Source organism: Capricornis sumatraensis, chromosome 19 (genome assembly GCF_032405125.1).
Source record: "Capricornis sumatraensis isolate serow.1 chromosome 19, serow.2, whole genome shotgun sequence".
NCBI lineage: Eukaryota > Metazoa > Chordata > Mammalia > Artiodactyla > Bovidae > Capricornis > Capricornis sumatraensis.
The window spans coordinates 38981591-39009279 of NC_091087.1; the positions used below are offsets into that span (position 1 = coordinate 38981591).

General features: G+C 44.2%; 1 protein-coding gene across 1 annotated transcript in view; it reads right to left on the bottom strand.

Moving 5' to 3' along the window:
* Positions 1 to 1275: 1275 nt before the first annotated feature.
* SCAPER (S-phase cyclin A associated protein in the ER) overlaps positions 1276 to 27689 on the bottom strand; it is a 365239-nt gene continuing 338825 nt past the window's right edge. Inside the window, exons 29-31 of the mRNA XM_068991091.1 lie at positions 6774 to 6965; positions 3926 to 3977; positions 1276 to 1620 (exon numbers count right to left, since the gene is read on the bottom strand). Coding sequence (XP_068847192.1) covers positions 1517 to 1620; positions 3926 to 3977; positions 6774 to 6965 — 348 coding nt within the window. The 3' untranslated portion in view covers positions 1276 to 1516. The remainder of the gene's footprint in view (positions 1621 to 3925; positions 3978 to 6773; positions 6966 to 27689) is intronic.

The following is a 27689-nucleotide window of genomic DNA, read 5'->3' on the forward strand; positions in this document are numbered from 1 at the left end:
AGGCGTCGGCGGGTCGCTCAAGAAGCCGGCCACCGGTACCTGGCTCCCAGGTCCTCTGGCCACAGAGGAGCCCCGGGCCGCCGGCCGGAGGTGGGGTGCGGGCGCCAGGGCCGAGCCCACTCGGCTTCCCGGAGTGCGGCGCTCCGCCCGGCCGCGGCTCGAGGTGCTTCTACGCGCGCCGCGGCGAGGGCCCCGGGCCCTGGGTCTGGCGCCCCGGTCCGAGTCACCGCCAAGCCCTGGGAGCGGGCTCCGCTGGAGCGCGAGGGGTTTTCCCCGCCCCGAGCCCCGAGCCCCGAGCCCAGCCGGGCCCCGCAGTCCGAGCGCGCGGAAGACCCCGGGGGCTGGGCGGTAGGAGCACAGAACGCACAGGGATTGCGTTTGCTTTCTTTCTCTTTCGTTTGAAATTGGACCTCTTTATTTTCTATTTGCAAAGAAGTAAAAACAGCATACACATAACTCGACAGCCTTGGGAGGATCCAAAAATAAGTGTCCTGAACAAGAGGTAAGTTTGCTTTTAACAAGCCGGTGTAACTTCTGTATCTTCCGTCCCCTCTGCCCCCAGTCTTGAATCTTATAGTATTAATACCAATCCCCCCCCCATCAGATCTTTTTTCTTGCTAATGTTTGATCCTTATCTAACAGAAATAATTCCCAGTGTCACTCAGTGAACGGCTTAGCACTGACCGTCGGCTTAAGGTGGAGAAACGATGAGAACAAGATATGGAAAGGTCAACAGCTCCTGGCAGACACTCCTCCCGTTCAGCTGTGAGCCATGCACTGGAGTGAAAACGTCTATTCAGGACCTTTGTGACCATCTGTTTTATTTTTACTTCGGCTTCATTGCAGTTATTTGAGAAAATACTTTAGAGTGGTTCACTATGTTTGATCTTTTTAGGACCCCTAATTTTTATTTTGGAGAATTTCAATTCAGCAATCCTATTTCTATAGGAGACTCTCGGTATTGGCTGCTGGGAAAGTTTAGGCAGACGAATACAATGCTCTGAGTTAATTTCAGATAGCTGCTAGAACATATTATGTAATTAGAATGTAAAACTGTTAACAAACATCTTCTACTCAAACCTAATAAGGGAAATTTAAAGCAGGTTAACTTTTAGTAAGTCTTTAAGATACTTCCGGAGTTGGAATTAGTTTTTCTTTCAAATCTGCATTGCCTTCACAAGAAAAGTCACCACTGCAAACAGAATAAGTTATTTTATTACAAGAACAGAACAGACTTGCTAACTTTTTGTCTAATTTCACCCATATTACAAATGCAAAGTATATATTATCATAGAATGTAAGTTACCAAACTCCAAACTATTGTGCATAAATGAAATAAACTCGCAGAATTAGAAAGAACATTAAAGTATCTACAGTCTTTATAAATAGTGTAAAGTATATACCATATCTACAGAGTATAAACATGTGAAAATGAACTTCTTAAGGAGTAGTTACAATGTTTTGAACAATTTAAAATATTAATGAGTGTACTCAAATACACAACCAACCAAAACCTTTATTTTTTCTCTTTTTTTAAGAAAAACTGTCGAGCTTCTTCCCAGGCCTGCTGAGGAAATCTGTTAGCCAGTTCAAGATAGTCTTGGGAACCAAGGCATTTTCCTGAGAGGGGAAAAAAGAGAATAGTAAACAAGTTAAAGTCTTCAACATTTAAGAAATGAAAATTACTTTGATATCTGAGTCCAAAATGGAGACATACATTTCAAATAAACCACGATGCAAATTTCAGTAAAGGTAACTCTTCTATATCTGCAGTATGAAATATATAATATATATTTTAATTATAATCTATTTCATGCTTCTAAGCTACTCAGACATTAACCTCTAGGTAAAATATTATGAAAAACACCGTTTTTGGACTCTGGAGTAAGAAAATAGGGAAAATAAGAATGGTGAACAAAATGAGTTGCATATTCCATCTTTATGTTAGCCTCGAAAGGCTGTATCTGTACATAAACTTGATGGTTGTTTTCTGACAGTTATGTATTCCATCCTTAAGTTAGCGTGGAAAGGCTATATCTGTACATAAACTTGATGGTTGTTTTCTAAAATAGTCCATTTAATCTAAAACATGATTTTAGTTTAAACATAACTTTAAAAAATGCTCAAATCTGGCATTCAGTTGCCTAACAAAGCAGAGGGAACTATCAGGCACTTTACTGGCTACTGAAACAAACAGTTTCCTGGCCAGCAGTGAGGATTTGGAAACCCAGATTCTTCCTTAGCAATAAGAATGTGGTGTGTCAGGAGCCGCTTCATATTAGAATTTAGAGGTTCACCTGGGCAACGAACTCAAAACATCTTGAAACATTTTATGGGGACATTCTAAGCAATAGGGGAACAGATGTCCAGGTGCAGACTAGCAACAGTGTGGCATCATCATTTTTTAAAATCAGGTAAGCATATTATGAGCTGTCACCAGTATAGAGATGACTTTTCCAAGCAAAGTAGAGAACAGTTCCCCATTTACTGTTTTGAAGATTAATCCCATAGTAATTGGGGAAAGCATGAAAGTCAGAGAAGATGATCCTTTGGAAAAGAGAGGTTGAAACTAAGCAGACAGAGGCAGCCCTGGGACATGCCTGACAGATAGGCAGCAAATGGTGACTCATCCTTATGTCAGGAGGAAAAGGAAGAAAAAGAATGTCTATACTTCTTACTGGCCAAGAGAAAAAAAAAAAAAACCCAAAAAACTGCTGTACAATTAAAAATAAATACAGTAGAAGAAGATTTCTCTAGGCATTTTCAAAATTTAAACCATTGTTTTTAAGATATAGAAACAAATTATGATTATAAATTATGATTTTTTTCCTAGCCTCCAACAACTTAAAAAAAAGGCTGTGACTGAGTCAGGGCAGAAGTGAACTTGCACACTAATTCTGACTTAGGCAAATGATGCCAACTATGATGGTGACTTGAATTTCTAAAAAGGGGCATAGCTTTCTGTTTACTTGTGAGTGTCTGAGCCAATAAAACATGACATTTTCTCATGATACTGTTACAGTTTTAGTTATATTCTCATTTACATACTTTTCAGCACCTGTCCATTGTAAAGAACTGTGAGACACACATACACCCCCTGCCTAGGGTGACCTCCTCCTCCCCCACAGTGAGGGCTACTGAGTGGGTGCCCCAGAGGATCTTGCTGGGACTAGACCTCTGGCCACTTTAAAGACTATCAAACTAATGGAAGAATTGGGGAAAATCTGGATGAAGGTCTCATTAATCAGAGATGCTGACATGACAGCCAGACAAAGAGCAACTTGCACTTCTCAATTACATTGTGGGTAGCAGAATATTTAAAAAAGTAAAAATGCACTTGAAAATTCTACATCTCAGCTCTGATCACAGGACTCACCTCAGCAGAAATGCTACAGGGAAAAACACCTTTTTTGTAAATCTTTTGGCCCCTGAACTGTGCTCTTTCTTCATGTAAAACAATTTTACAATTTTTATTTTAAATAAAAAACTCAAGTGCTTGAATTTTATGGGAACATATGGGCTACTATCAATGACAATTTTATTCTGAACACTGGTAGGGAACTAAATGTATGTAATTTCAGCATTTATATGAGTAATGTAGGCCAATATTAATGATCTGATTGTCTCTTCTATTACAAGGTAGCTCTTTAGTAATTATTCACCATTTATTAAAACTTGCATGAGGTGAGTATAAATTATATAAAGATGTTTTGTGCTTTTCTTTTTTCCATGGATTTCTCTGTATATTCTGATACACTCATGTTTGATGACAAAATCAATTTCTTTATTCTCTGAAATATACTTTGTATCTGAACTTCAAATATTTTAGGTGATGAAATAAATTGATTTCTTGACAGTTGCAAAGGGTGGAGTGAGAAATGTCCAGCTAACAAACACATGACATTTAATTTCATTAGAGACATACCTTTGGGCTGATAAGACTGGTTATCTGCCTGACCTGAAGTCTGTGCAAAATCCTGTGTGAAATGAGAAAAGTGTTTTTATATCCATGCTACGAACAGAGAACTTTGCTGAGAGTGGCTTTAAAAATGCCTCTGAATTCTGAGATAAAACTATTTTTACCGTGAATACTTTGGAGACCAAAAATAAAAGCTTAAGAAACTGATGTTATGTAATTCAGGTTCTCATATTTATATCAAATAATGATGACTAAAATCTAAGTGTCGCCAACAGCCAGGTTGTTGCCTGCTGTGGAAAGTATAACTTTGTTTTATATCTAACAAACTGAGTTCTTTAGTCAAATACTGTCTTAAAATACTGACAGACTTTTAACATTAAACAAAACCCACAAGTATAAAAGCCCTTATGTGTTCCGTAGCTAAAGTTTTAAACTGAAGTATAACTGACGCACGCTATCACATTAGTCTCAGGTGTGCGGCTCAGTGATTCCACACTCATCTACATTGTAGAACGGTCACCATGATATGTCTAGTTATCAGCTGTCACCGTACAGTGTTATTATTTGCTGACTGTACTCCCTGCGCTGTACGTTAAGTTCCTATGACACTGATTTTATAGCTGCAAGTCTGTACCTCTTAATTCCCTTCACGTGTTTTGCCCACCTCCCCATCCCACTTTCCAAACCACCAGTGCTCGGTATTTGTGAGTTTGTTTCTGTTTTGCTATGTTTTGTCTCATTTTTTGGATTTCATATATAAGTGAAATCACATGGTAATTGTCTTTCTCTGACTTCTTTCATGTAGTATAATATTCTTTAGGTCCATCCATTCTGTAGCTAAATCTTAAAGTCCAGCAAATTTTACTCTTCAGTGGAACATGAAAAAGGTCATCTATAATATGTGAAATTTCAGGAACCTAGGACAAACTGCTAGCTCTTATTTTTAATATTTTCTAGTGACTACTAATAATCTAACACAGGGGACCTTGAAGAATCATTATGTAAACGAAAGTCCAATGTACTTTCATTCTCTTGAGCACAATAATTTATAGAAAAAAACCAAACTTGTTTTTAACATCCTATCCCAAATAAGCATTATAAGAAATTTCCACAGTTATTTATAAAATCTGTGCTAAAATATATGGTTAATGTGTTAAATTTATATTAAATTATATTTAATTGTGTATTAACTATAATGGAGAGGAGTCAAATTAGAAGTACTCTGAGATCAACACCAGATGAAAATACTATATATGATCCTTACTTTAGATTCTGATACCATTTATATTTTTATAAATTGTTTTCCAAGCAGTTGAAAAAATGTAAGGGACTAAGATGGTACAGCTACAAAATTGTCTTTGCTCGATACTCACTGTCTTGGTTGAGGCCTCTTTGCACAGGCCACAAAAAGCTGCATGTCATCTCTCTGGAGGTCCCTGTCCCCCTTTCCCTTCTTGCCTTACTTTTCTCCACAGCATTTAACACAATCTGACATGCTATTTATTTTGCTCATTTATTTGTTTTTTGTTTGACTCCCCTGACTCTAAATTTCAAGGCAGGAATTTGTATCTGTGTTGCTCGCTGCTGTATTTCCAGTGCCTGGAGCAGTGCTCAGCACACCAGAGGCACTAAAAATTTACCTGTGGAATGAAAGAATGAATTTTAAGATCATGGTCTTAAAATTAGTGTATTTCCTGTTTAATCCTAAGGCTGTAAGAATATATGAAGAATCCTATACGTTGATATGATGGTTATATAAAACTTCGTTAAGATTTTAATTATTAACTATAATATTTTTTTGAATATATATACCCTACCTATAAATCTGAATATTTTTGAAAATTTTTTTTGGAAACTGGAATCTAGACTCAAAAAGAAACAAGCTGAAAACAAAACATTTCTAAGCATAATTGATCTAGTGTGTTTATTAGGTGATCATCTAATAGAGGATAGTTTAAGAAATGTAAAACCACTTCTAAGGTGAAGAAAGCTTGGGGGATCCTTTAGCCATCCTAACCAGGTGGGCACTGTTACGCCCTTTCAAAAGTGATACATGTATATTAGTCAGAATAAGGAACAATAACAATACAAAGTTCTGCTTTCTGTTTCATTATTATTATGAACAGAAAACATTGTCTATTAAGCATATGTACGTCATGGAACAAGAACATATTGGCTTTAGGGTGCAACATTTGAAAAAAGAATGGAAGATTTTCAGCAAATAATGTCATTGTGTAATGACAGAAAAGAAATAACAGAATTAGCTATTAGCTAATGTTAAAGAATAACCAAATTGATTCTCTATTGTCAGTTGACTGGGTTAATTTAGATGTGGAAATATTGCTTTGCTACAGTACTGATTCTGATTCGAGTCCTACAGAATTTCACCAGATCAGAAAAATATAAGGCCATAGTTAAAAGTTTTAGATTTGAGAAAAAGCAACAAAATGTTTTTTTCCTTATATACACACTGACTGTGTGTATATACATATGAATATTTATTTTAAAATTTACAAATAAATTGCAGTTTTAATCTTGCTTCAGCAGTCATTATCTATTCCCTATAAATAGACAAAAAGCAAGATGAAGTAACAGTTAAAGCCTTAAAGAAGTCTTTTGAAAACATTTCCTTAGTATAGGCTTAACTGGAAAAATACCTTTTTCTTGAAATCCTTCAAACAGAAATTATCTACAATACTCAAATCCCAGTTTTACTATCACGACAGTCAAGCACATAAATAGGTGAAATTTTGGGGTGGTGTGGATGGCAGGGGTAAACAGCTGGTTCACTTTTATTTTTCAGTCACATTAGCTTTCACACAGAGTCAGAGAATTTGGCATATATAGAAGGTACCTGAATAAATGTGGCCAGTAGAACACAGCTCATCTCTTGCTCCAGAATGATCTTGTTCTGAAGGTTGTTGTAACAAGCAGCGATAAGTGACGGGAACAGCACTTTGATCAGCCGTGGGTCACTGAAATACTGGAAGGGCAGCTGGCAAAGCTTCTGCAGTACTGTGGGGTGGCGGCCGGACTGCACGATGACCTGCAACAGAGGCAGAGCCCCAGGTCAGCTGCCATAGAGCCCTGGCCTGGCCCATGTCCCGCTTCCTCAGCCAGCAGTACCAGTAAGAATCACAGAAAACGTGCTGAAGAAGTGTAAGAAGGGAAAAAAAAATACTCCTAACTCCTTATCAGAGCTTAATTTAAGTGATATTTGAAAGGAGCAGAAAAGAAAGAAATCTCATTTCCTAACTGAAGGAAAAGCTGCCAAAAGTTCTACATCCATTTAAAAATTCTTATAATCCACGAGGAACCATGGATTCATCATGGAGAGAGGATGCCCACGAAATGGATTCAGGATACGCACTACTTTAACAGTGCCTCACTCTTCACTCTTCCCCTTAAAGCAAAATAGCCATATTCCTTAAAACCTGCCAAGAGCTCACTCAGAAGAACGATACCCTCTCCTATACCCTCCCACTGCAGTCTTCCCCTACCCTAGCTCATGTAATATATTGAACACAGATCAATTTATTCCATACGCAGAGAAGCCCCTGGAAAGAAAAAGGGGGTTTGTTAGGGGAATGGGAACAGTTTCAGCCAAAAAAAAAAAAAAGCTCCAAAAGTTCCTTCCTCCAATCCATACTGCTTATCTGTGTTTCCATCAGTGCCATTGAGTCTAAAAGGAGAATTGTTTAGATAAACGAGACTGTTGTCCTGAAGCAGTCTAGGTTTACAACTGTGTACATTTTAAGAAATGGGGCAAGGCAATTAATGGGCTTGCAGGGAAGCCCTCCGAACTTACTCCCTAGGCCTATATGATAAACTAAGAAATGTCAAAATCAGATCTGTTTCAAGTAACCTTGATTAGACTGTTCTAATATAAAAGAGCTGGGTGACCCGAAGCCCCATTTCTTGGTATAGGAGGAAGCTCACGGAAGGTTAGGAACACTGTAAAATCTAAGGTCAAGACTGTAAATTGTACTTGGAAAAACACAATTTTACAGGTACACACCCAGACAGGACTGCATTCAAATTAAAACCAGAAGGACAGAATGAAACAGCAGAGGCAGGAGAAACATAAATTATAGGGATTTACAAGTTTTCAAAGTACTTTTAACAATACTTTAAGAACATACTCTCAGATGATAATGCAGTTTGGTTTAAGAACAAAATCAACAAAGTAATAGTTCACATATTTTAGTTCAATAGCTGAAATGACATCAAAAACCTTTAGAGAATGTTGATAGGGACTTGTTAATACCTTCAAATCCAGCAGGAATTTTAAAGACTTGCAGTGTGACAATTCAGCACATGGCTATGGGCTGCCATCCCTGACACTGGCTGAGAAAAATGTGCCCCTATCATCCACTTTATTGATAAAGCATTTACTTAAATCTTTATTTTAATTATTAGCTACAAATTTTGTCGCACAGCCAAATGATCATCACTTTAGAATTTATAATGATACCATTATTAGAAGCCTCTTTTCCCCCCTTTGGACAAAAATTAAGAACAAGTTTTTTCTTTGGAACTTCACTGTTAAAATGCTATTACTGGAAGCCTCACTAATTGAAAAGATATTAAACTGGACAGTCTGGCTGGCACAGGCACAATGCTAAACTCAAAGATGGAGACTCCTGGTTCCTGGTAAATCAGCACAGAACATGCGCGCTTAACCGTAGCTTATTCCACCTGGACTCCTGACCCTCGCTGGGGACCGGGGGCGTCAGTCCCCTCTGGGAACAGAGCTGGCTATGAGTTGCCTGTTGAAAAAGTGAGTTTACAGAGGTCACCAGCAGCGTAGTGAGATGACCTGTCAGAGGCCACTATCTTTAAGTTCCTGACTGCAGAAGACACGAATGGAGGTCGGCAGTTTGGGTGCCTGGGGGTAAGGAGCTCTACCTACAGGACCACCCATGACCGGACTTAGCCAGATTACAGGCAAGGGGTCCGCGAGGGGTGCTGCGAGCATCCCCCTGGCTTGGCAGTGAGCCAGAGGAGGACATCTAGTTAGCACTGTCCCTCAAACCACATTCCAGACGTTGCGGGGAGACAGCACTAGGAGAGCCTGGAAGGGGCCAACCCGTAGCACTGAGGCCCAGGAAGTGAGACCACTCCTGGATAACGCAGGCAGGCTCGGGGCGCAGAGGAGTGGCATGATGTCAGGAGCACAGATGAACAGTCAGCTGAATCAGGTTAGGTACTTCCTGTAGGGGCAGGGAAGCAAGGCTTGGGGATGCAAACAGCCTGAGCTCACTGCTCAGGGCCTTGGGGACGAGGAGAGAGTTGCCTGAGAGGCTTTTGACAGGTTAGGGGATGAAGGCAGGACTTAGTTTTATTTCATCTAGTCACTCAGTCCCAGGCCTTAGGGGGGAATCAAATGTCACTTGGGACTGCTTAAGTTGTCCAAAATCAGTAGAAAGTCAATAGGGAGCCATCACAGGACATGAATGTCTTGCTGAATGAAAGAAACATATGTAAGAGAAATCTCCTACCATATGATGTAAGTATGTCTCTCTATATGCCTTCCTCGTGGAGTTGCAACTAAATCAGTAACTCATCTGTCACCTGTGTCCGGACAAAGGCCTAAGGTGGCACCACCCTAAGCCTGGCCAGGCCACCTGCCCCTTCTTTCAAGGCACACAGGTCAACACAAACATTAAAGGGTATTTTCACAGAGCCTCGTTTCTGAGCACTGAACCAAGGAATGATGTGACCTGCCTGTAGATTCCTTTAGTGGCCATAGTCATCAGACAACAGCTGGGGAGCTGGTGTGGCCCCAGTAGTAATGAGAAACCTCCTCTCAACCGTTTTGTCCATTTTCATGATACAAACTAGGACTCCAAGGAAACCAAGAGAATTTCCAGCAACTTCAGATCGGAAAGGACTTCCCTGGTGGCTTAGACGGTAAAGTGTCTGCCTACAATGTGGGAGACCCGGGTTCAATCCCTGGGTTGGGAAGATCTCCTGGTGAAGGAAATGGCACCCCACTCCAGTATTCTTGCCTGGAAAATCCCATGGACGGGGGAGCCTGGTAGACTACAGTCTATGGGGTTGCAAAGAGTCGGACACGATCGAGCGACTTCACTTTCACTTTCAGGTCAAAAGCGACTGAAACTGAACTTGCCGCTTGCTCTTGGGTGTGATTCTAAAATACATACTAACTACAGAGCTAGGAGATCTGAGTTCTGGCCTTTACTCTAGTCACCAACTAGTTGTGCGACCTAGGCAAACTGTTCAGTTGTTTGGGCTTTTAATTTTTTTTTAAGTATACTTTTCAATGAAGCAGAACACATATCCCCTTTAAATTAAAAGCCTGATTTTTCACAAAGTTAACATAACATGTTAGTGTTAGTTGCTCAGTCGTGTCTGACTCTTTGTGACCCCATGGACTATAGTTTGCCAGACTCCTCTGCCCATGAAATTTTCTAGGCAAGAATACTAGAGGCTGTTCTCCAGGGGATCTTCCCGACCTAGGGATTGAACCCATGTCTCCTGAATTGCAGGCAGATCCTTTACTGTCTGAGCCACTAACACTCAAATAAAGAAAATGAACATGACCAAGAGTTCTGGGTCTTTAATATACTCTTTCTCAGTGAGAATTAGATTCCCGCATTTTGAATTTAAGTCAAGTCACACTGAAACTACTTGACTGTATCAGAACATGAGAGAGCACTGCAAGGCTTTCTTGGGCCTGTTCTTGGTCATCCTCTGGAGAGAATTCTCCTTTGGGCTTCTAAGTGAAGGCCAGCAGTAGTAGTTCCATGGTCACTGAAGAAAGGCGCCTTTTACCTGTGTGCCCTGGCACTCACCACCTTTTTTCTTCACTGGCAAGGGTTTGGGAGAAGGAATAGGGAGAGGGTAAGAGAGGAAGTTGGCGAGAGACCCTCACTTCCTTTTCTTTTTGGAACTATCAACAATTCTGGGAAGGGGCTTTAGAAAAAGGAAAGTTGCATGCTGCCAACGTGCGCTATAGCCTTGGAAAGAGGGCCAGGAGGATCTGAATACCGGCACTAAAAAGGCATCTGGGAAAAAAATAAAAATAAAAGAATCTGGAGTAGACAAGTGGGACATGTTGATTCTTTCATGTGCTGATCCCTGGACACCCACTAAGCTTTCTGGTTCCAATCTTTATACTTCCCTTTATACTTTCACTATATACCAAGTGAAGTATAACTGGGTGCCCCAATTGAGGAAGCCAGAAAAGAGCTCTAAATTCAGTAGCCATTTACTGAATGCCTCCTGTGCCAAATGCTGAAGGGGACATGCAGAGGAGTCAAGCCTCACCTCTCAGGGAGATAAGGTATGTCCACAAAGGACAATAATACAAAGGAGCCTGGGTCATCAGAGAGGGAAGGGTCAGGTCCTGGGGGATCCCATGGGAGGGAGAGATTACTCCTCACTAAGGTGAGGAAGGCTGCACTGAGCAGCTGGGTTGGACCTTCGAGGTTAGATCAGATCTGAGCACCTAGAATTGTAGGTGGAGGAACTTCACGTGGAGAGAAGAAACAACCTCGATTCAGGGCCAGCCTGTCTTTGTCTTCTCAGGCTGCCATCAGACTGCCCTAGACTAGGTGGCTTAAATGACAGAAATTTATCTCCGCACGGTTCAGAAGGCTGGCAGTCTGAGGTCAGAGTGCTGCATGGCTAGGCTCTGGTGGGGCGCTCTTCCTGGTTTGCGTGCTGACACCTCACTGTGTCCTCCTGTGGCCTGTCCTTAGTGAGTGTGCATGAGGCCACCAATCCTATCACGTTAGGACCCACCCTCATGACCTCATTTGACCTCCATTAACTCTTAAAAGTCCCATCTCCAAGGACAGTTACACTGGGGGTTAGGGCTCAACACATGAATTTTGGGGGAATACAATTCAATCTGCAGCTCAGGTCTGATTCCTCGTCACCCCTGGCCAGCATGAAGTTTCATTAGCAGGCTTTCCTCACTAACCAGGTGTATTTTACAAGTGCCTGGGCCAGTTGTCTCTCAGGCCACAAGCATGAATCTGCAGGCTCAAGGGAGCTTGGTGTTAAGTAGCCCTGGCTCTGGTCAATTAACTGGTTTGAGCCACAGTGTTCTTTCAATGAAACGGAGGCAGATGGCAGCTTTCAGCGTTTACATGAATGAGGATCAAACAAAACAAAAACAGTGTCTGTGATCACAATGTAAAAGGCAATGTCAGTAGGAGCCTTCGGTTAGCTCACCAGTTCTGCTGCTCTGAGTCTCCTCCTGCCGGATCTGGCTTCCCTACACTCGCAGAATCAGAAGTTCCCTCCCAGAGTGCTTTCTGTCATCCCGCCCCCGCCTCTCCTAAGGGGTGCTCATCAGAACAGGGCGCCTGGCAGCAGCGGGCCCTGCTCTGGCTAGGGCTCATCAGAAAGCTTCATGCCACCTGGGAAGCCATGCCGCGGCCTCTCCCTGGCCCTGCCTCCACAGGAGAGAGCTGTGCAAACAGGCGGGGGCTGCCAGCCAGGATCTTGCGGTGGCGGGGTAGGAAGTGCATTCTGACAGCTCTGAAAAGAAAATCCTAGCATAAGCGTGATCCAAGAAACACAGGTAAGTGGTACAGAGAAACAGTCCTAAGCTTAGTCTGTGTGTGTGTGTTGGGGCTGTTGTGCCAGATCTGTCAATCTGAAAACAGAGCAAGAAGGGCCAGAGCTAGTAAGGCTGGTGTTGTGGGCTCCTGATTCAGACCCAGGAGGAGCTTCCCTCCAAGCACTTAAGGAAATCCTTCAGCCCAGGAAGCCTTCCCAGGCAGCACGGCCAGAGACTGCTTCTGCTTTTCAACCCAAAGACAAGGCAGCAGCTCCTATACTGGAAATTGTGTGAGCAGCTGAATTCCTAGTTCCAGAAGGGCAGGAACTGTCTCCTTCGCCTTTCTGCCCTCCCCTGCTCCGCTACAGGGCTGGGCACCTCAGAGTTACTGGGGTGAGTGAGCCGGTGACGCAGGGTCCCTAGTTCACACATCCCTCTGTACCTTGCCGTGGGGAGGACCACACCGAGATCTCCTCTCATGGGTACAGATGCCATTTTCTGAAGCAGGTCTCCGTTTCACATCGGCCTAGGTCTGCTCAGCTAGCCCCTTGTCATGGATTAAAGGTTTGTGTGCCCCCCTCAATTCTTATGTTGGAATACTAATCCTCATGTGATGGCATCAGGAGGTGGGGCCTTCAGGAGGTGATTAGATCATGAGGGTGGAGCCCTCATGAATGAGATTAATACCTTCATAAAAGAGACCCCAGAGAGCCCTCTCGTCCTCTTTCTGCCTTGTGAGGATATGATGAGAAGCTGGTAGTCTGTAACTTGGAAGAGGGCCCTCACCAGAACCCTGACCTTGGACTTCCAGCCTCCAGAACAATGAGAAACAAATTCCTATTGTTTCACAAGCTGCCCAGTCTATGGAACTTTGTTACTGCAGCCTGAACTAAGACATCCCTAAAGAATGAATTCTGTGATCATTCGTCTACTCCCCTAGAAGGAAACTGGGCTTGAGACTCTCGGCATCCCAGGCAGGGGTCCCTGGCCTGGTTATAAGCAGAGGTCTGGGAAAAAACCCTCTTCCTTTGTGGGTAGTGGGGTGACACTGGTCTCTCACTTGATGTGAAGGAATCCAAAATCTTCTAGGGCATCACATTGCCAGTTGTTGCTTGTTGTTCAGTCACTAAGTCATGCCCGATTCTTTGCGACCCCACGGACTGCAGCACAACAGAACCTCAGCAACATCCAATGCAGCAGAAAGCCTGTCACTGGCAGAGACGGTACTCAGTAGTCTATGAAGCCCCTCTATCTACATCATCTGAGTCTCTCAACACCTTTGAGGAGGGCAGACACGGATGGCTATACTCTTTTATAAGAAGAGCTCTGAAACTCAGAAAGTTTGGGAGACTTGTTATAGGTCCATTTGCCAGTCATTTATGGAGCTGGGCCTGGAAAACTCTTCTGACTCTGAGAGCTGGCTTCTCTCTTGCCTCTCAGGCGCATCTAGGGCTATCACACCCAGGGGGCTGCCCCTTCCTAGGCAGAGGGGCTCTCTGTCGCCAAGCCCTGAGCTCGTTCCAATGACTGGCTGCCAGCCAGCTTCTCGCACAACTTTGCCAGCCCAGATGAAGAGGAGGATGACATACTGCCATTCTAAACAGACTAAACCAACTGACATACACAGATTAAACCAACACAAAAGGCCTTTCTTCAAAAACCTATATTCTGCTGGGCTAGATATCAAACAACCAGTTCTTGGCTAAGTGCTAGGCTGTGCCAAGGGTTTGTCTCAAACTATCAGACATAAGAACTTGAAAGAGAGGAATGGTTGGTGATGGGGCTAGATTCTCAGGAGTGAACTGTTGGAACAAGCGACTTCTAAATGAGGACCCTCTTGTGATGGTGAGGTAATTAGCTGCCTTCTGGATTTTGCGTGCCTGCAGACCCAGCCTTGGTTTTGAAACAACCACTATTACCTATGATATATTTATAATGCTAATCCTTGGTATGACCTGCAGAGTTTTTCCCAACAGTTAAATTTCAGGAACAAAAAAAAGGAAAGTGGAGGTAAGCTGCCGAGTAGGTATGCATCTGGTCTAGAAATGTAGTTGGCCTGGGCAGTCTGCGTTTTTCACATCTGCGAAATGACAAGTGCCGTAGTCACCTCACATCTGCGAAATGACAAGTGCCGTAGTCACCTCACATCTGCGAAATGACAAGTGCCGTAGTCACTTCAAAGATCCCAAGGAGAGTGGCTAGGAAGGCCTCTGGGGACTCTATCATGATATGTAAATGGAAAACAGCCTGATTCTCCTCACCCAGAAGGCCCTCTTCCTCCAACTGTGACCACCTGGAATGCAGCCAAGAACCAGGAAGTGAGCAAGCAGGCTGCTGAGCAGACAAACCAGTTCATTCATCAAAACTACTGAGCATCTACCCTGGCAGAGTGCTATGTAAGGCTTGGGGAGCGAGGCAGGGAATGAGTCAGAGACATCCCTGCCCTCACAGAGTGCCCAGTCTGTCCACAAAACCCACGTCAATTCTTTATAGCTAAGTTCTGCAAGCTCCAGCTCAGCCTACCAATTCACATTTCAGAAGCAAGTCTAACAAAAGTGGACTGGAATCAGCAAATTAGGAGACTGCTGGAGACAGAAAGAAGCACCAGCTGACACTAATAAGCGAGGGGGTGGGAATTAAAATTATTTCAAAAAGAAATAAGAATTGAGAAAGTTGCATGGAATCATTTAGCATAAATGGTTGGTCTTGAGTGCCATTACTGTGCTGTAGTAGTAACACATATTATAACCCGTGACCTTCTCTCAGTACTCTATACTTAAAAATAAGTTGCTTCACATACATGATAATGCTCACGTACTTGATACTATAGTAGGTGTTCATTTCTTAAGGCATCAAAAATATATATGAAGTATGATTTAAGCTTAAGAAATAGACTAAAATTTTAAAAATGAACACACGTAGTTAATGTTAAATAAATATTGTGTTTTAAAGGTAAGTTTGCTGCTAAGTCTGCTGCCGAGTCGCTTCAGTCGTGTCTAACTCTGTGTGACCCCACAGACAACAGCCCACTAGGCTCCCCCGTCCCTGGGATTCTCTAGGCAAGAACACTGGAGTGGGTTGCCATTTCCTTCTCCAATGCACGAAAGTGAAAAGTGAAAGTGAGGTCGCTCAGTCGTGTCTGACTCTTCGCAACCCCATGGACTGTAGCCTACCAGGCTTTTCCATCCATGAGATTTTCCAGGCAAGAGTACTGGAGTGGGATGCCATCACCTTCTCCAAAGGTAAGTTTAGTCCTCTGCAAAATTCACTTATATGGGAACAGCTCTCTTCCTGACCATACCAAAACACTAAATAATAGAAATAAACTAGAAGAAAGGTTCTGTGGGACAGTTTCTTGGCCCCTTTCGAAACCCATCCATCCAACCATCCTTTCAAGCATCTTAGACACAACCATGGTGTCATATAGCAAAATCTCCATCTCTCTAGAATTCACCTACATTCAAGGAAACAAAATAGAAAGTGGTCACTTTCTGGCTTATCTACTTATACTCTGTGAATCCTGCTAATTTTGCTATGATCTAAGAGTGATCTTAAATTTCTCCCTTATTTAGGAGAAGGCTTTGCATTTTATTTTTATGTCCTTTTTTTCCCCCTCAGAATGCCCTCTCTGGCAAGCTGCTAACTGCTCAGGTCACTGGACGCTCAGTCCCACGTCTGCCATGGACCAGAAGACAGAAATACACATGTGGCCTGTCTGGCTCCAGAAGCATGAGCAGTTGTTGAGGCAAAGACAGGCTGATGTGAGTCTCCAGTTTTCAGCACTGTGCGAACAGGAGTCATGTCCTTTCTATTCGCTGCTGTGTCCCCAGTATGTGGCATAGTGCCTAGCACCCTGCCTGACAAATCACAGGTGCTCTATAACCAGCTGGGGAATGAACGAACAAGGACTGAGCTTTGGTGTCGAAACCTGACTCCAGGGGCCGGGCCTGTCTATACCCACCACCACACCAGAGCCCTGGGCCTACGCTTCCCAGGGCTTTCAAGGTCCTCGGGGTCGCTGTCTTTGGACTTACAAGAACAGCTGACTGAGTACCTCAGGCAGCACCTCATCGACTCCAACAGCCTCTTGGCACAACAGTCTGGAGAGCAGGCGCAGGTGGGGCATGGGTAGGGACAGCAAGAGCTGGTCTGTCAAGCCCAAGGCCAAACCACCTCCATCAGGCAGGCTGGTAGGGTGAATGGAGTATGAGATCAGACAGAAATGGACACAAGTAGTTAAATCTCACGAAGGAGAATTCTTTACGCCTAGGAATTTTTGTTTTGCTTTTTCCCTTTTCTTGTCAGAGACAAGATGTCCTCAACAAAGGGGCAGAAAATAGGTGTCTAGACATCTAAATTCATTATAAGAGACAGCCGAGAGGGCCTGTAAATCATTGGAACAAAGAATATTTTTCTAGCAGAGCAGAAACAAAGTAGCTGTTGCATTCCTCCCTGTGAACCTGGTCCTGCTACAATGCTGGAGCGCAGGGGGCAGCAGTCCCCGTGGCCCGGCCGGGGCAGAGGCCAAGCCTCTTTGTCCACAGTGCTCTTTGACAAGTCCCATCACACCTGACGCCCAACCCCAGGAGAGGAAAGATATGATAGGAGGGGCCTTGAGGCCAGTGACCTCTATGAATCATACAAAGGAAAAGGTATGTCCCAAACACCCCCACCCACACACCTTGTTACTCTGATCTGATGCCTTATGGGTAGAGTAGGCTGGGCACTGAAATGGCTTTATTTAAATATCACATGAGAAAAATTTGAAGAGTCTGTCCACATACATAATCAAACCGAATTCGGGTCAGAGAAACACAAAGATTCCCTTGGCTAGCACTGCAAACACATTCCTCTCTTTCCAAACTTGCTTCTGCTGTAAGATAGATTTCAAGGCTGAGATTAAGTGCAGAGATCTTGGCAGACTGTGTGGGAGGCAGGCCCTTGGAGCACTAGCCTTCTTCCTGGTGGTCCCAGGGATTCACTGGTGTCTAGCGCCAGCCGAAGGTCGAGGAGGAAGGAGAGAGAGGGAAGAAGGGAAGGAGGCAGGGAAGCAGTCAGGGGCAGGAGGAGAGGTTAAAGCCAGTATCTAGGGGCTGGGCCTCACAGAGGCTTTGGAAACCAGGTTACCCTACAGAAACGAGGGCTTTCCTCGCGCAGCGAGGGGCAGTGGCTGTCCTGCGGTGTCCCTCCAGGGGACCTGGGTGACAAGGCCCCTGGCGTGTGTCCACTGCTTCGTATGGGTGGCAGGCGGCTTGCTGAGTGCTGCTGGCAGAGGGGTGCAAAGCAGGCTTCTGGGCAGGTGCCCCCCTCAGACACCACCCTGCTCCTGTGGGGATGAACAACGCTACAGAACCAGGGACACCAGCTCCCATCCTGGGGCTCCACGGCAGAAGTCCTGAGGCCTGTCTCCCCACTCTCTACATCCTGAGTGGACTTTCAGACACAGCCTGAACATCTCCCCCTGCTAGTAACATTAGGGGCGCCTCATCATCTCTGAGAGAATAGATCCCTAAGACCTACCAACTGCACACAGGTCTCTTCATGACCTTGGCCCGGCCAGCTTCTTCACTCTTAACTCATATACTCTCCACTACCACCTAAGCTACAGACAGAAGGAACAGCTTGTCGTTCCCTAAACCTGCCAGGCCATTTTACATCTCAGTAAGATCCCCTGGAGAAGGGAATGGCTACCCACTCCAGTATTCTTGCCTGGAGAATCCCATGGAGAGAAGAGTCTGGCGGGCTATAGTCCGTGGGCTCACAAAGGGTTGGGCATGACTGAGTGACTAAGCGCACACACACACCTTTGCTCATGGTCTTTCCTAGGCCCAGAAGGTCTTTCCTACCTTGCTACCTGCTAAGAATCTATTCCACCTCCAGATAGCAGCTCCGACACCACCTCCACTGTGAAATCTCTCTAAACGAAGCTCAAGCACCCATCCAGGTTTGCTTATTGATAGTCTCTCCTTTTCCTCCCAGAGTGTCAGCAGCCTGAGGGCAGGGGCTTAGGCTATTTTGTTTCTCTCGGGCTCCTGGGTGGCTAGAACAGCGGCTGGACCATCGCAGGTGTTTGTGAAATGTCTGCGGAAGGAAGGGATGAGTCTCAGCATTGACAGCACGGCTCCTAGGCTCCGGGCTCCACAAGGGCAAGATTGGGGCTCTGTTCATTTCTGCATCCTCCAGCACTTGGTTTGAGATGGAGCGGACATTCAGTAAAAGCTGATCACTGAGAGAAGGAATGATGAACGCTCATGTGGACACAAAGCTCACGATACTGGCATTTCCCCAAGAGTAAGTCACCTCCAGCCTCTGTTCCACGTTAGAGCTTCTTTCTCCTTCTTTCATGTTGTCTGTTTTGTGAGAAGAGTTACCTTTTAAATGAAGCATGTTCTAAATCCCCTTCGAACACATCTTGCAGCACAAGAAGGTTGGCCTAGATTCTCTTAAACACTTGGCTAACCCTAAAAGTCATGGATTCTATAATTTGTCAGGGACTATACTCGTAAGTGCTCTTTTCATTTTAATTTATGTTTGAGAAAGAACTTTGTCTAAAGAGCACAGACCTTGGAAATGATACAGACCCACTATATTGTCATACATTTGCGGGGCCTCTTTATTTTGGATTTTTTTTTTTTTTAACTTGAAGTATCTATGTCCCACCTACCACAAGGTAAAGGGTAGGGAGAGGAGGGAGAAGACTGGTCACAAAAAGTCCGAGATCTTAGGTCAGGAGGCCTGGCTCCAGGGACTTGAGCAAGTCCTTCTCTTGTCTGGCAATGAGGGGAGCTGGACTAGGTGATCTCTGAAGGCCTGTGAACTTGGAGAAATAATATAATCCTGCGCTACAAGGTTTCACACCCATGAGCACCTTTTGGTGGTTATACCTGAACAGACACTACATCTAAATATGGTGAAAACAGCTTAGAATATACTTTTTTTCTTAAGAATGAATGAAAAGTCTTCACACAAAATATGCTATCCTCATATTCTCCACTATTTTGATTTTGAACTTGGGTCAAGCCTTCCTCACCACAGAGCCTTTGGGTGGTGTGAGAACCGCAGAGTTAATAAACGCAGAGCACAGCCTGATAGATTTTCTGATCACATCCCAGCAGCCGCCACGGCGCACTTATGGGCTCGCCAGCACCAGTCTATGACAATTTTATTTAATCATAAAAAATATAATAGCAGTCAAATCTTTTTGTAGTTTTAGTTTACTGCTTTCTCAAGTGAAATAAATGGTCTCTCAGATTCCTTTTGCTTTCATCTCTCTGCTCTAAGTACAGTAGGATAAGGTTCCAATTAAGGTCCATTAAATGCTCACATTGATTCATGTGAGGCATTTCCCAGTTTCTTTTCCTAACACCATCTCAGTGCACCTCTGAGTTATTTCTGTGGTGTGTTTTCAGTTTAGCAGTTGCCCATATAGAAGACAGTTATTTGGGTGTGAGGTCTCCCTTCCTCTTCTTTCTGCAGCCCCAAATGGTGAGCAGAGATTCTCCTCCACTGCCTTCCAGACAAGCGTATGTTTATTACCCGTCAGGTATGTCCGGCTGAACTACGCATGCCCCTTGGGGAGGGGAGCTGGCAGCTGGACAAGGCCAGACTGGCCCGCCCAGACCTCCCTTGGCAGCTGTGCTGGGGCAGCGCATCGCGTGGCAGCCCAGAGACCCCTACAGGAGGACCTCCTCATGCTTCTACATCCTTTGGGTCCACGAAGACACAGAGTTCTCTTCAGTTTTTTCAACAGACGGGGGGACACAGGCTGTGACAGCAGAGATGGCCTATCTAAGGTGGAATCACGTATCAGAGCTGACCGAGTGACACTCCAACGATCTCCCCATTAATAGCAGCGAATGTGGAAGGCAGACATTTCAATCATATCACAATTAACCTTTGTTCAGGCCCAGGGAATGAACTAATTTTACACTATGCTCATGACCTAATTTAATCTGCACAACAACCCTATGAGGTGTTATCAGTGTTATCCCTGATTTAAGGAAACTGGCACCAGGAAGGTAAGGGTTTTGACCAGGATCACAGAGCTAGTAAGGGGTATAGTTGTGACCAGAACGTAGGTCACCTGGCTCCAGAGCCCACAATCCTCTCCTCATGCTACAAAACATACTGCCAGGGCCTTGACGCAGAGACCAGCTCATGGCTACCGTGACAGAACTCCTACACACCAGGTTCTTTGACGAGGTATGCAGACCCAAGGTGCGTGATCCCAAGGGAACGACACACACATGAAGAAACTTGAGAAAAATATTTTAACCAGCGCACCACCCCCCCACCCCGCCAAAGCTTGCTATTAAAATGAATGACACGGTGATTTGGGGGTCTTTAAGTGTAGATTTTCCAACAGTGTATGCTTTCAGAGTGGGACACACATATCAGAAAGACTTGCTGTGACAATGCCACCAACTTGACAAGCAAATATCCGAAAGACATCCCCTTTCACAGCTGAGAGTCAAGTAAACCTGGGGTCTGCGTAATAAAGATGACATTTAAGAAATAGTTTATTTGGCTGCGCTGGGTCTTAGGTGCAGCATGAGGCATGTGGGATCTTCACGGCACCTTTAGTTGTGGCATGCCAACTCTTAGTTGCGGCATGTGGGATCTGGTCCCCAGAGCAGGGATTGAACTTGGGGCCCCTGCATTGGGAGCGTGGAGTCTTAGCCCCTGGATCATCAGGGAAGTTCTGAGGATGACATTTAATCATTACAATTTCTTGGCTCTATGTTATAGCTTGGGGGAGGCAACACTCAGGATAACCTACCCAAGTTTATCATTCAAGTGAGGGGGGCGGCGCTAGGACATGGACTTAAGTCTGCCTCCAAAGTTTTCTCTCACACACTGCTGTTTTCTCAAACATAGGATTTGCCAAACCTTAAACACACTAGTTTCCCTTGGATTTCAGAACTACTGGCTCCAGCAAAAACAAAACTAAGAAGTTTCTCTTAGAATAAACTCAAATGTAACTAACTTACCATGCCAAAGAAATGGCTCTTAAATTTTTAGCTAAAAGTCAGTTTAGAACTCACTAAAATAGAAGTGCTGTATTCTTTAAAATCTGGGGCTGTTTTAACCTTTTCTGCAGTATCATGTCTAGAAGAGATATATTATCTCAACATCCAATAATTGATTTAACAAATATTAAGTAATTACTATATGCCAGACACTCCTGTAGGCACTGCAAAGACTCTGTTCTTGACATACTAACACTAGCAGCATGGGGTGGGAGAGGGGAGACAGACAAAATAAAGTCGGGGTGGGCAAAAGTATATGAATAAAAATACAGCTAGGTAAAGGTGCAAACAGGAACCATGGGGCTGATTTTAGATCGTATGGTCAGGAAAGGCCACCTGGACCATGCTGATTTCTGGGGGAAAAGATTCCCAGGTAGAGAGTGATAAGAACAAAGTTTTGAGAGGTGTGTTTGCAGAACAGCAAGGAGACTAGCGTGGCTGCTAGAACATTTGTGATGACTACATTTAGAAATGAAAGTTCTTAAATTCAAGCACCTATACTGGCCTGGACATAACTTCTCACTTCATCTTAGACTTACACATTTGTCTTCCGTCGGAGCTGGAAGGGCCCTTGGGAGCACCCAGCCTAACTCTTCTGACAGACGGGAAAGTGGAGCCCAGAGAAGGGCAGGGACTTGCTCAGGGCCGCACAGCTGCAGTTATGAGAAGCCCTTCCCTCCTGACTGCCGTCCCAGTGTTTGTTCTATGATGTCGGGCTTTTACGTAAGATCTCCTACGTCAGAAGAGGTGTTTTCTCTGTGATTACAGACGTGTTTACAGTCTATCTCAGTGATTTTAAAAGGTACCCCTTAAGTCTGAACACCAAGGCAGGCCCAGAAAAAGTTAGTTTTATGATTGATCATTAGTTAAACTTTGACCAAATATTCCTTCTGGCCTCATTTTCCACACCAGTAGAAGACTTCCAAGTGAGCCAAGGATGACTGACGACTGGAAACACCCCCCACGCCTGGCGGCGGTGATCAGCCTTGGCCCTTGCTCACAGGACCTGGTTTGGGTCCCTGGGACTCGGGTGCTGACGGTTGTGTGGCTTCTTCCCCTTGTGCGTTTTCTGCTGCTCTGCTCAGTCTTGGGATGGATCTCAGAGGATTAACTTCATGTCACTGTGAGGCTAAACCAAGCCCTCAGAATGTCCCTCCATTACACTCTTCGCCTCAGACACTGTGGAAGCAGTTTAGTGGGCTGCCAGCCTTTATAGTGGAGTGGAGAGGAAACTATGGTGAGCTTTCAGTTTCAAAGCTTCAATGTTAGATTTCATGACAGTTATTTCACTGGAGTGTTCTGAACCTGAGTTCCCCCAAACTGAGAAACTGAGAAGACAGGTGAAAGAAGGGTAGTTCGTTTCTGCTGTTGAGTTGCTAAGTCATATCAACTCTTTGAGATCTCATGGACTGCACCATGCCATTCCCTGTCCTTCACCATCTGGAGTTTGCTCAAACTCATGTCCACTGAGATGATGCCATCCAACCATCTCACCCTCTGTCACCCCTTTCTCCTCCTGCCTTCAATCTTTCCCAGCATCAGGGTCTTTCCCAATGAGTTGGCTCTTTGCATTAGGTGGCCAAAGTATTGGAGCTTCGGCTTCAGCATCAGTCATTCCAATGAATATTCAGGGTTGATTTCCTTTAGGATTGACTGGTTTGATCTCCTTGTTGTCCAAGGGACTCTCAAGAGTCTTCTCCAGCACAATCCAAAAGCATCAATTCTTCAGTGCTCAGCCTTCTTTATGGTCCGACTCTCACATCTGTACATGACTACTGGAAAAACCACAGCTTTGAATAGACGGACCTTTGTCACCAAAGTGATGTCTCTGCTTTTTAATACACTGTCTAGGTTTGTCAGAGCTTTTATTCCAAGGAGTAACTGTCTTTTAATTTCATGGCTTCAGTCACCATTATCTGTACAACCATGCTTTTTTCAGTTTACCATGCCAGAATTATGAATTCAGCCTACTGCTGACTCAGAGGTAGTATTTAGTGCCATAAAGCTGATGGTAAGAGGGCCGCTGGGACAGCAAGGTCTGCCTTTCTTGAGCGTTCACTATGAGCCTGGGCCTGTCTTGTCTCATTTAATTCACTCAGCAACATGCATGGTAGTGATATTATGCCCTCCATTTCACAGATGAGGAAACTGAGGCTCACAACTTAGTAATTTGACCAAACCAAGGCCACAGTGCTAGGAAAGAGCAGACTAGATGACTTCAAAGCTGGATGTCTTCAGAGCCTGTGCTCTCATCCTCTGTGACAGCTGACATTTAGTGCCATCAGAGATCAAGTTCAGAACCTGAAGTGCAGAGTGACTCACGATGGGAATCTAATCAGGTGCCACCTTAACTACTGCTGCTTCAATCCCAGGCAGGGGGGTTGGTGGGAGTACAGTGAGCCACGAGTCAGGGCAAGATTCTGCACAGAGGGGGTGAGGAAACATCCCTTTCACTGAGTGCTGACCAGTGCTGTACCTGGTCAGTGTCAGCCTTGAGTGGTGATGGTGTCCACCTGAGGACTTAGAGGAGGTTCCCTTGGGGAGCCTGTCCATTACTCCAGTTAATTCCCTAGCAGTGCAGCCATTCAGCCGAGGGGTTTCCTTGCAAACCTTTCAGGTGGTTTTGGAGTAAAAAGGTACTTGCTATGAGCAGGAGGTACTTCAAACTACCCTTGTGTGGGAAAAGTGAGATCAGACGCCAAAGAGATGAGGGCTGCAAAGGTGTCTTTTGTTTGGATTCTGTCATTGGTGACTTTTCCAACAAGTGGCCAAAATCGCTAACTGGCAAATTTCTCCATTCTAACACCAGCCAGGTCACTCACCAGAGGCCTCCAAATAAATCTTTCAGTTCAGTTCAGTTTAGTCGCTCAGTCGTGTCTGACTCTATGTGACCCCATGAATCGCAGCACGCCAGGCCTTCCTGTCCATCACCAACTCCTGGAGTTCACTCAAACTCATGTCCATTGAGTCAGTGATGCCATCCAGCTATCTTATCCTCTGTTGTCCCCTTCTCCTCCTGCCCCCAATCCCTCCCAGCATCAGAGTCTTTTCCAATGAGTCAACTCTTCGCATGAGGTGGCCAAAGTATTGGAGTTTCAGCTTTAGCATCATTCCTTCCAAAGAAATCCAGGGTTGATCTCCTTGCAGTCCAAGGGACTCTCAAGAGTCTTCTCCAGCACCACAGTTCAAAAGCATCAATTCCTCGGCACTCAGCTTTCTTCACAGTCCAACTCTCACATCCATACATGACCACTGGAAAAACCATAGCCTTGACTAGATGGACCTTTGTTGGCAAAGTAATATCTCTGCTTTTTAATATGCTAACTTATATGCATAGAAATAAATCTTTAGGCAGAAGTTATTTTTAATTAGGAAGTTTATTTGTTCTACTTTTGGGAACAAACCCCATAGCTTCCTTTGTTGCTGTAAATACTGAGAGTAATTCCAAGATAGTTACATTGTTGAAGTTCTTAGGCTCTTCCTTAGACATGATACATTATTGTTTTGTGAAAGGGAACTGTATCTGTCACACAAAGAAAATGCAGAAAGCTGAATGTGTGTGTGGCAGCTCAAGAATAAGCTGCCAACACTGGAAGAACAGAAAGGCCTTGAAGGCTGGAGTTTCCCCTCTGAGCCCACCATAGCACACTCTAGTCTTAGATCTGGATGAGGCTGGTGGAGTTTACCAAATGGGTGTGACCTAGGACCATCTATCTGCCTTTGAGAAAAACAAGGAGCAAAGCAAGAATGTTTGCGCAGGAATTAGGGTACCTCTGAAAGTTCTAAAAGCTAAAATGGAGCTCTGGGAAACTGCCACTCTTAAAACACTACTCTGCGTCCCTCACGGGCAGGCGGTATGCAACTGGGAGACTGCCCCTGTCTTTGTTTGCAGGGAAATGTCTGAGGTGAGTACAACATTTTAGGAACGTCTAGTTAATTACCTTTTGATTTTCTTACTAAGTCATCAAGCAACAAAAGACTTGGAAACTGTGTGTCACACAGCTTGGGCGGAATCTAGTTTCACAAGCCTCGCTGTCCAGCTGACTGGCCAGTTCTGACCACCCCCCTGCCCCCCACAATCAATGGCCGAGCAGATGATGACACAATCTGCATGACTCCCTTCAGAGAAGCTGATGGGGGAGGGTGGGCCAATGGGATCCTTCCTCCTTTCAACTATTACAGGAGATTCCAGCTCTGATAGCGGGAATCTATGGGGCCTTACCAGATGAAAAAGTCAGTCACTAACTAAAATGAATATGCAAAGGTGCTTATTCCCAATACAGTAATATGCAGGCAGTCAAATCATCTGTCATTTGAGTTAATTTAATTATCAGACCACATTTAATTATCCAATATAAAATGTAAATAAAGTGAAGGCCTGACAGCACATACTAATTACGTTCATTATAATAATTAAATGGGAAGGAACTTAGAGTCATGAAAGTACTATAAAATACAAGGAAGCTTTTGATTAAAATTTTTTTAATTAGAAACTGCAACCGTACAGGAAACAGATGATTGGTTCTATCAAGGATGAGGCACTGCTTTTATTATCCAGGTTTCTCTTCTAAAGTCATCCTTGGTATCATGGGGCTCAGTCCTTCCAGTTAATAGACTAAATGGTGCCAAATAAAAAGTGCCAATCCTTCATGCAAAGCAGTTTACCTAATAAAACAGCCTTTGGTTGCAGCAGGAGTTCAGGGTCTCGGGTCTTATAAAGACACAAGCTGTTTCCCTGGAAGGAATAAAAGATCCTCTGTGGACAAACAGCCCTGCAAATTAGCATGATTTCTGCCTGATGATACGGAAACATTAAATCAGTTGAGCATCGTAATTTCTCCTCTGAAATTTCTCAGATTTAAAGAAAGTGGCATGAGGTTAAATAAATTCACTTTCATAATAACAGAAGTGAGGCAGAAAGGGCATCTGGACTGCCCACCAGGAGACTGGGTTCTGTGAATTCTTGCTGGGCAATTCCTTTTCCTTCTCTGAGCCTCAGTTTCTCCAATTCTTTATGTCATTTCAGGGGGCTTATTTCACCTTGCTGAATCCCAATACCTCACCTGTCTGTGAGGTAGGAATAATTCTTCTGCTTACAGCCTTAGTGAAGTGCTAATGAGGAAGGTCCAAGAGACAACAGATATGAGGGGTAGTATAAAGAATTCTTGGATGGCATCACCAACTCAATAGACATGAGTCTGAGTACGCTCCGGGAGATGATGAAGGACAGGGAAGCCTGATGTGCTGCAGTCCATGGGGTTGCAAAGAGTCAGATACGACTGAGCGACTGAACAACAAATAAAGAATTCTATGAATATAAGAGGTTATGCTTAGAAACAGCATCTCCTTAAGGTTCAGTGTCTCAGAGGTTGACAATTACTATCACTTCTAGCCATTTCTGATTTCTTCTCTAGTGTTAGTCTCTCGGTCGTGTCTGACTCTTTGCAACCTCATAGACTGTAGACTGCCATGCTCTTCTGTCCACGGGATTCTCCAGGCAAAAGTACTGGAGTGGGTTGCCATTCCCTTCTCCAGGGGATCTTCCCAACTCAGGGATCGAACCCAGGTCTCCTGCATCGTAGGCAGATACTTTCCTGTTTCAGCAACTGCATTAGGACTGAACTGACTTCTCTGACCTTCCATCAAATCAGAAGTGGATGTTCAGGTAAGATTCAATCTTTCTAGGAGGCAAGGTGTTGACAAAGGAGGTCTGGCCTTTTTTTCTTTTTTTAACTTTTCTAACTTCTTACTCATAGTGAACTTACGTCTCCACAATTATCTCTAAACCCCACAGCATCTTCTTCCCTGACTGAGAAGCCACAGGGTCTCTGTTTCCTCCTTGCATTGCTTGCTGCTCTCTGCCCACTGAATCTGCTTTTCTCTTGTTCCAACATGCCCAGGCATTACTTTGCCATCAGGTCCATGTCAGTTTTAACATGCCATTTCCAAACACCAGTTCCCCTGACCCCATTTCTCATTGACTCTGGTGAGCCCAGAGATACTTAGAGCGTGTGTTTTACCTGCAGTGGAGGAGTAGCAGAAAGATTCTCTGAAACCCCACACAGTTCAGTATATTCATCACAACACAGTTGATTTAAGCAAAGAGTTTCAAATCATCCCTAAACATGAGTGCGCTGAAGGAACTAAACCTTTTGCTGTAGAACTGTACAGTAAAATATCATCACACACACACATTACTCACATC